The sequence below is a fragment of the Bison bison genome, unplaced genomic scaffold (assembly GCF_000754665.1).
Source record: "Bison bison bison isolate TAMUID 2011002044 unplaced genomic scaffold, Bison_UMD1.0 scf7180017864244, whole genome shotgun sequence".
NCBI classification, from domain to species: Eukaryota; Metazoa; Chordata; class Mammalia; order Artiodactyla; family Bovidae; genus Bison; species Bison bison.
The window spans coordinates 903,042-911,920 of NW_011494816.1; the positions used below are offsets into that span (position 1 = coordinate 903,042).

Sequence of the window (8,879 nt, forward strand, 5' to 3'; positions counted from 1 at the left end):
TCCTGGAGCTGGGCAGCAAGGAGCAGAAGAGGCTGCCAGCCTTCAACCGCACACTGGCCCTGCTGCAGCAAGTCCTCAAGTCCTCAGACCCCCACCCCCGAGGTCGGGCTCATGGGGGCGGCAGCGGGGAGTGGGAAGGGGTTGGGCTCTCCCTACACGCATCAGCAGCCCTGCCAGTCTTGTCACTGTCCCCGCCTCTCGTTCTGTTTCTCTCCCCCTCAGCCTGTCCCCTCCACTCCCTGTTCCCCTCAAGGAGCTCACACCCAGCGAATATGTGCCTGCACATCACTCCAAGGGCACGTGTCCAGGCCTGTCTGCAACCCAGAGTGTGAGAGACAGAGCTCTCCCCATTTCAGCCTCTTATCCCCGTTTTGTGGTGGGAGAATGAAGGCCCTTCTGGAGACGGGAGGGAGGGGTCACTGTCACACAGGGACCAGAGCTGGGGGAGAGCTGGGGTCAGACAGCAGAAGGCACCCTCCGTGAGGGCCCCTAGGGGATGTAGAAAACACAAAACAAGCACTGGAATCGTTCCCCCTTCACTCGCAAGTCCCCTCTGCCCTCCTTTGTTTCTCTTTCTCTCTGGGTGGCCCGAAGTGATTTCTGCCCCTGCCCCTGACCTTGTCCTCCCAGGGCTGACACCTGGGTGGTGCTGGCCCCTGCCTGCTCTCCCCTTCCCCACATGCTACTCCCTGAGACGCCTCTCCCCCCGCCCCCTAGCTCTGGCCTGGTGCTACCTTGGAATGCTGCTGGAGAGGAAGGAAACCTTCTCCACCACGCCCATGGGTGTCCATGACTGCGGGTTTTCGGGAACCGATCCCCTGGACTGCTTTGGCAAGGTATGTGCCCCTGGTTACAATCACCCTCCAAACCTGGACAAAGCCTGACACCCCAGCCTCCTCTCCCTGGAACCAACTGCTTCTCCGGGTTTCTCCCTACCTCCCCGCCCTGCTCAGGAAGTGCCCTTACACCACACCTTTCTCTCCATCCCAAACAAAAGCAAAGTGAGTCAGACCCTCCCAACACCTGGTCTGCTGCTGCTAAGTGGCTTCAGTTGTGTCTGGCTCTGTGCGACCCCATAGACGGTGGCCCACCAGGCTCCCCCGTCCTTGGGATTCTCCAGGCAAGAACACTGGAGTGGGTTGCCATTTCCTTCTCCAATGCACGAAAGTGGAAAGTGAAAGTGAAGTCGCTCAGTCGTGTCTGACTCTTAGCGACCCCACGGACTGCAGCCTACCGGGCTCCTCCATCCATGGGATTTTCCAGGCAAGAGTACTGGAGTCGGGTGCCATTGCCTTCTCCGACACCTGGTCTGGCCTACCCCATTTTCCAGGCCTATCTTCTAAGCTAGTTGCAATTTTCTAATGCTTTGGCTTCCTGGTGCAAAGAACTGACTCATTGGAAAAGACCCTGATGCTGGGAAAGATTGAAGGCAGGAGGGGAAGGGGACGACAGAGAATGAGATGGTTGGATGGCATCACCAACTCGATGGACATGAGTTTGAGCAAGCTCCGGGAGTTGGTGATGGACAGGGAAGCCTGGCATGCTGCAGTCCATGCGGTCGCAAAGAGTCAGACACAACTGAGCAACTGAACTGAACTGAACCCTCAGGCTTTTCCCCTTTGCAGCCCCATGGCACAGTGGAGAGAAAATGAGCTTGGCACAGTGTGGATGCCAGCTCTGCTCACAGGCCCTGTGACCCTAAAACAAGTCACTTCCATCCCTGAACCTCCTTATATGTTGATTATGTGATCTGTCCACCTTCTAGGATATTTAGAGGTTCAAAGAAGGTAGTGGATGAAACTGTCTACCGTAAACTTTAAAGTGCTGTTCAAGCCTTATTCTTGATACCTTGTTTCGGTGGCAATTTTCGCACTGAGCTCAGTTTTTTAAGATTTTCCTGGAGGACAGGGACCCTGTGATTCTCATCCCCTGTACAGTCAGCATGATGCCCTGGGGCAGGTCACAGTGTTGGCTGATGGGTGATGAGCAGTTTCTTGGTGAGAGATCTCAGAACAGAGTGGAGCATAAACTCTAGTTCACGTGTGCTCCAAGAGTTGTGTCTGATTTAACACACTGCCTTTGACCCTCCTTGGGAACCTACTCTGTGCCAAGCACAGAGGCGGAGAGATGGGGCCCTTGCCCTGCAGGAGTTCACTGTCTCAGGGGCAGCAACAAACACAAGGCAGGAGCTGTCGGTAACTGTACTAGGATTGGGGCAAGTGCTGTGGCCCGGGTAGAAACATTGTGTGAGTTTGGGGGATGTAGAGGCTGATTCTGGCCCCTCTTCCCACCTGTCCTGGAAAAATGAGGGAGCACACATTGATATGTCTGAGTGAGAGGGGTTGACCTGGGGTCTGGAGGGATTCACCGGACATGTCCATGAAAATGGCAGAGAGCATGGCAGTGAGTTAGGCTCTTGGGAGTTGAGTGTCAATAAGTTGTACCCCAAAGTGTTGGGCCCCATGATATGATTGCACTTAGAGCTGGAAGGTGGATGAAAATTTTGGGGTGATATGGCCCTACTGAGAGATGACATTCCAGTTCTAGCAAACAGCCAGACAGATGGTTTGCTCTAACCCTTGTCCCTTACTCAGGCCATCGAGATTGCCAAGGACCAACTTCCCATCCTTAATCGCCTAGCCAAAATCTTCCACTTCCTTGGAAAGCAGGACATGGCCATTGGCACCTGCAACATGGCCCTGGACGTCCTACGAGATCCAGAGCTCAACTGGCAGGCATACTGCACGAGGGCCAAGGTGAGTCAGCCTGCAGCTCTGCCTCATTCTGCCATTGAGAATCAGAGAGCAAGGGCCAAGGCTCCGTGGCCAGAGCCCAGAGGTCAGGGCGCCTTCATGGTAGAAGGGCGCTTAGGTGTCATCAAGGCTCGCAGTTTGTGTTCTCTAAGATTATCAAGGTAGAGAATGAAGGAGCTTACCACCCACTGCTCATCCCTTCTACAATGACCTGGCCAGCTACCTACCAGCCCCCTCTCTGATTAGCACCTCGGGCAGTTAGACTGACCTGGGTGGAATTCTGGCCTCTCCATTTATCACTGTGGGACCTGGGACAAGTGAGCCACTTACCGCTCCAAACCTACATTCCCAAACCTGGAAGATACGGATCGTAACATCTGTGTTAACAGGTTGTCAGAAGACTAAGTGAGGTCACATCTAAAGCAGATGCCAGGAGTATGGGAGGTGCTCGTAGAAGGCAGAGGGTATACTGGAGGAAATCTAATGTCGTAAAGCACAGCTCTGGCTCTCAACACAGCTAGCCTTGGTTCAAATCCCACATCATCACTTACACTCTTGCCTAAATTCCGAGCCCCACTTTCTTCATCTATAAACAGGCTGAAGGTAATTGTACCTGCCTCACAGAGTTGTTATGAGGCTTAAATTAGATTCTGTGTTTAAAACTCAGTACTGAGCACATAGTAAGAGTTCATAAGTGGTTGATTACTATTATTAGGTATATTTTTAACTGGCTCACTGTCTCTTAAGGCAGTCCACTATGGTCATTCAGCTCCGCAGATTACTAATTTAACCAAGAGCTGCCTGCCTCTGGCTTCCCCACACTGGTCTCAGATCTGCCCTCAGGAGTCCCCACAGAATGCACTGCTTGGGGGCAGAGATCTGGACCTCTGAGTTTACTTTGCTCCAGGCTAAACAGCCTTCTCTATTACCTTTCATGGGACATGAGGGCAAATCTGCTCCCTGGGTCTTGGTCCTGATGACATAATCATGTTGCCAGCAGTTACTAGTTAGGGTCTCTGCCTAGAAGGCTCTTCTCCCAGATGTCCCATTGGCTTCCTCCCTCACTTCACTGAGGGCTTGAAAAGGTAGCTGCTAGCAGCCATCCTCCTGAAAATGTCAGCCTCTCACCAGCACATCGTGTCCTCCTGTGCTGGTTTATTTTTTCTTCTTAGCATTTATCATTCCCTAACATACTATTTTCTGGTTTATGTTTATTTCTCTCCCCCCACCCTCCAGGTAAAATACATGCTCCACGAGGGCAGGGAATTTGCCATTTTGCTCTCAACTATATATCCTAGAACAGTACCTGGCACATAGCAGGCTCCTGATGATCTTTTGAATGAGTGAATAAACTGAGCACCCACCATTGCTAGGTCCCGGCTAGAACATGTTCTCTCCATTGTCACGGTAACTCTCCAAGGATGATCTTAGTGTACTGATTTTTCAGATGTGGAAAATGAGGCTCACAGAGGTCATGTAAATGAAGAGGAGGAAGGGCCGGAATTCAGCCAAGTTCAACTGGCTCCAAAGCCAAAGATTCCCACCCCCACCCCACCCCCACCTTAAAGCTACCTTAGAACCAGAGCCTACTGATGGCTATAAAGTATTAATACCTTCAATGACAACAACCCCTTTTTCTTACTTGCTCTTTCTCCACCTCTTCCCTACCTCTCCCGAACCTCTAGATTTTCTAAATGCTCCAAACAGATGTGGGGGGAAAAGGAGGAAGTGGTGATGAAAGCAAGGGTCTAGAATCATTTGTAATTTGATGCTTGTAAGCTGGGGCCCCCTGCCATTCTTCCCACACTACTTGCTTACACAGACCCTCACAAAATCGGTGCTGCCATCCCATCTCAAATAACTCCCTCCCCTAGTCAGCTGTATCCCATCACCTGTTTATTTTTTCATTGTACTCGTCGCCACTTGAAGTGGTACCGTTTACTTGTTTATGATCATCATCCCTACTAGAATGTTAAGTTCTGCCAGGGCAGGGACTTCATCTGTCTTATCACCACTGCACTCCAGTACCTAGCACAGGGCCTGGTATATGGTGGGCACTCAGGACATATTTGTTGAATGAATGAGTGAGAGAATGAATGAATGGCTCTTACTTCATCCAACCCCCTTTATTGCACAGAGAGGGGAACTAATGCCCAGAAAGAGGCTGGTCCAAGCTGGCACAGGACCAGGATCTAGCACTTCTGAGTCCCAGTCTCAGGGGCTTTCAACTGCACCACAGAAACTCCCTGAGTTGCTGTCGAGGAAAAAAACACAGGCTTTATTGACAACAGCAAGGAGGGCAGGGGTCCTGGCTTGGAGCATCTTCCCTCAGCTGACTCTCTCTGGGCAGATCCACATCAGAGCCTACCTGCACGACCTGGAGCGAGGCAAGCTGGGGCTTGGGGGCATGCCTGACAGGAACCACCTGGCCTGCGCCAAGGCTGACCTTGAGGAAGTGGTCAAGGTGTGCCCAGGCCTCAAGACCTACCTGGACATCGGCCAGGTAAGGCAGCCTCTTGGCTTGGGTAGTCAATGGCTTACTAAACAAAAACTATTAACTCTATGTCACGCCAGGGCACTGAGGACACAGAAGCATATGGGGGCATCCTTGTGCCTGATAACCTGCCTGTAGTACCTGCCTCCTACAGCTACAGGGAGGGTTATAGGTGGTGATGCACCAACAGCATTCAGAACAGGGCCCAGTTCTTTCTAAGAGCTCGGAAAGCGTGGGCCATTATTCTGATTCCTTCTGTGCCCAGGGAATAATCACCGAGAGATTACAATATCTTTTGTGAGAGAAAACTGCGGCCCTGAGAGGGTCCCGCTCAAGGTTATATGGCCGAGATTCGTGGGGCTGGAGCTGGAATCAGAGAGAGCACTGTCTCCTTCTCTAGGAGAGGGAGACCAAACTTTGAGATGAATAATTTTGAAGGCGGGGAGGGTGGGAATGAATGCATGGAATTTTTAAAACAGTAAGTAGTGAGATTGGAATGAAGGGGGAGCAGCGAGAGAGCCGGGGAGGAAGGCTCACGCCGCCGCCCCCACCCCAGGTCTACTACTACATGGGCGTGGACGCCGTGCAGGAGCTGCTGGCGGTGGACGAGGCGGCGCTGAACCAGGCGCTGGTCTTCCTGGCCAAGGCCGGCGAGTCGGAGCTGGGCGCCACGCTGCCGGAGCTGCAGCTGCTGCGCGGCAAGTGCCTGCGCATCAAGGGCGAGGAGGCCAACGCGGCGGCTTGCTTCAAGCGCGCCGTGGAGCTGGACGACGCGGGCTGCAGCCACGCCGAGGGCTTCGGCTGCCTGCTCGAGGCGCTGCTGGCGCAGTGGAGCCAGGCGCAGCTCAGCGACGGCGAGGTGGGCCGCGAGGTGGACTTGTGGCTGCGGCGCGCCCAGGACAAGTACCCGGCGGCGCGCCTGCGGCAGGAGCTGCAGCGCGTGTGGCGCGCGCACACGGACGAGGTGCTGGGGCTGGCCCGGGCCTTGGTGGCCCAGGGACGGCCGGCGCTGGTGCGGCTGCTGTTCGAGACCATGGAGCGCAAGGGCGAGGGCGCGAGCTCCCTGCGGGACCGCCGCGCGTTCTCCGTCTGAGGGTCCCTGAGTCTTCCCCCTCTCCCCACCGCTCGGAGATGGTTGGACCTGGTCCAGGCGCTGGAAACCGGCTCGCTGTGCCATAGGCTGGCGGGTAAGTGGAGCCCATCAGACTCTTCCGGGAGTTGGAATGGGGACCTTGAGACACAAGGACAGTTGGACGTGTACACGGAGGCAAAAGAGCCTGATCCAGGAGAACAAGGGAGGCTGGGGGCAGACGCGAGGGGCCAGTGGGAAACTGCCAATGGGAAGGCCCAAATTGTGCAAATATGCAGAAAAGTAACATGGCGTCTCCCAAGAGATGCAGAAGATAATTGCCTCCATTTGGGCAGGTGCTCTAGTACCCAGGAGCCTGTTACTGGACTCCGGTGAGCCACGCTCTATCCTTATAATAAGGCCTCCTCTACTGGAGTAGGTCTCAGGTCTGGCAGTGGGAGAAGTCGTGGCTAGAGCAGAGGGCACAGCTGCCAGATAAGGGCAGGGCCGCAGCCTACACCTGGCTGCTCAGCGCTCTTTCCTGCCCTCTTAACAGTCTTCCAGCAGGCCTCATTCTTGGCCAACTTGGTCTGAAAGACCCTCAAACTCCCTGAAATAAGGCCCATTGGTAGAATCTTCCCTTGACTTCTCTATTCTTTGGGGAATGTAAGGGCCCCACTCAAGGAAGTGCCCCCTGTGCCCAGTCTCAAACCTTCTACCAGACACTGAAGAAAATCTTGGAATTTTACACTCTTGAAATCGAAGTTATAGAATCATAGATGTAGAATTTTATTGTCAAAGACTTCAGCTTTGATTGTTAGCAAATCTGGGAACCATCAAGCTAGATTCTTATGGTCTTACTAACAAGAGCTGCTGCTGCTGTCATTTCAGTCGTGTCCGACTCTGTGCGACCCCATAGACAGCAGCCCACCAGGCTCCCCCGTCCCTGGGATTCTCCAGGCAAGAACCCTGGAGTGGGTTGCCATTTCCTTCTGCAATGCATAAAAGTGAAAAGTGAAAGTGAAGTTGCTCAGTCAAGTCAGACTCTTCGAAACCCCATGGAGTGCAGCCTACCAGGCTCCTCTGCCCATAGGATTCTCCAGGCAAGAGTACTGGAGTGGGTTGCCATTGCTAATTTAACTTAAAACTCTAAAAAACCAAGTTCTTTCCAGACTACAAGACTGTTGGTTGTATGTAATCGCAGTGGCAAGACACCCCACCCCCTCACCGGTCCATAATGGTTTGTGATTTATTTTGCATTTCCTTCCCCCACTTAAAAACAAAAGTTTCACTCGCTGCTTGACTCATTTTCCTGACACTTAGACAGTACCAGGGGTAGGCCAGCACCCCTGCCTTAGTTCTCATGTCCCCAGTGATAGATGCAGAACAGACTGAGAAGCGTGGTCCCTAGAGATCTCTCTTTCTGGGAAGACTGAGAGCCCTGGAAGGGAAGAGGCTTGCTCAGAGTCACACTCCCTAGCCTCCTCATCCTGTCCCTCCAACTTACTTACAGCATTCTTCAGGTTTGGAAAACTACTAATAAACTGATAACACTGAAGCATTAAGTGTTTATGTGTCGCTTATCACCCAGGGCCCTTTGGGTGATATCCATTGGCATAATACTGTCATTCCAGGCTCCTGTGAAATCTGGAAAGTAAGGCCACCCAAGGCCTCTGAGTTCCATCCCAGGACTCACGAAGACTTCCTTTCCCTCCTTCCTTCCTCTCCGTTGCAGCAGAGTCCGGGAGGTGACTGGACAACAGGCAGCACACGCAGCCTGCCCACTTCTCCCGAATCCCTTGTCTACCCGTGACAGTGACCTGTGACCTTCCCTAGGACAGATGGTGGTGGTTTAGTCGCTCAGTCATGTCTGATTCTTGCAACCCCATGGATTGTAGTCCACCAGGCTCCTCTGTCCATGGGATTTTCCAGGCAAGAATACTGGAATGGATTGCCATTTCCTTCTCCAGGAGATCTTCCCAACCCAGGGATCGAACCTGGGTCCTGCATTGCAGGCCTATTCTTTACCAACTGAGCCACTAGGTAAGACAGGAACCCATCTCTTTCTTCTCCTACTTCCCAGACAGTCAAACTGAAATCAAAGTGGTTTGCTGGTAAAGCTGGGAAGCTGGTGAGGTTTGTTGCCTCCCCCAGGCTTCCCAGTTTGTTTTCTTTCTTGCTTTTCCTGTCCCCAAGGTTATGCATTTCTCCCTCCATTGCCTCTTCCTCCTGCCAAAACTCTTCAGTAAACTTTCTTTCTGGTAATCTCATTCACATTAATCATATAAATGACTAACAAATACCCACTAGAGCTTTTGTCAGGAGTATCTGCATACTAGCCAAAAGCCGAAAAGAGAAAGAAACCCCACTTCCAGGACTGCCTCCTATGTGCAAGGCACTTCATACACGTAAACTCATTCAGTTCTCTCACCAGTCCTGAAGAGTAGGCATTGCAATCATCATTTTACAAATGAGAACACAGAGACACTGAACAAGGTCGCAGATAAGCATGGGAAGAGCCAGGCTTTGAACCAGACTTACCCTGTTGTATGCTGCTTCCTGG

General features: G+C 52.6%; 1 protein-coding gene across 1 annotated transcript in view; it reads left to right on the forward strand.

Moving 5' to 3' along the window:
• TTC22 (tetratricopeptide repeat domain 22) overlaps nucleotides 1-8,198 on the forward strand; it is a 24,572-nt gene extending 16,374 nt beyond the window's left edge. Inside the window, exons 3-7 of the mRNA XM_010847195.1 lie at nucleotides 9-102; nucleotides 718-836; nucleotides 2,595-2,756; nucleotides 5,104-5,256; nucleotides 5,804-8,198. Of these exons, the coding sequence (XP_010845497.1) occupies nucleotides 9-102; nucleotides 718-836; nucleotides 2,595-2,756; nucleotides 5,104-5,256; nucleotides 5,804-6,340 (1,065 nt within the window). The 3' untranslated portion in view covers nucleotides 6,341-8,198. The remainder of the gene's footprint in view (nucleotides 1-8; nucleotides 103-717; nucleotides 837-2,594; nucleotides 2,757-5,103; nucleotides 5,257-5,803) is intronic.
• Nucleotides 8,199-8,879: the final 681 nt, after the last annotated feature.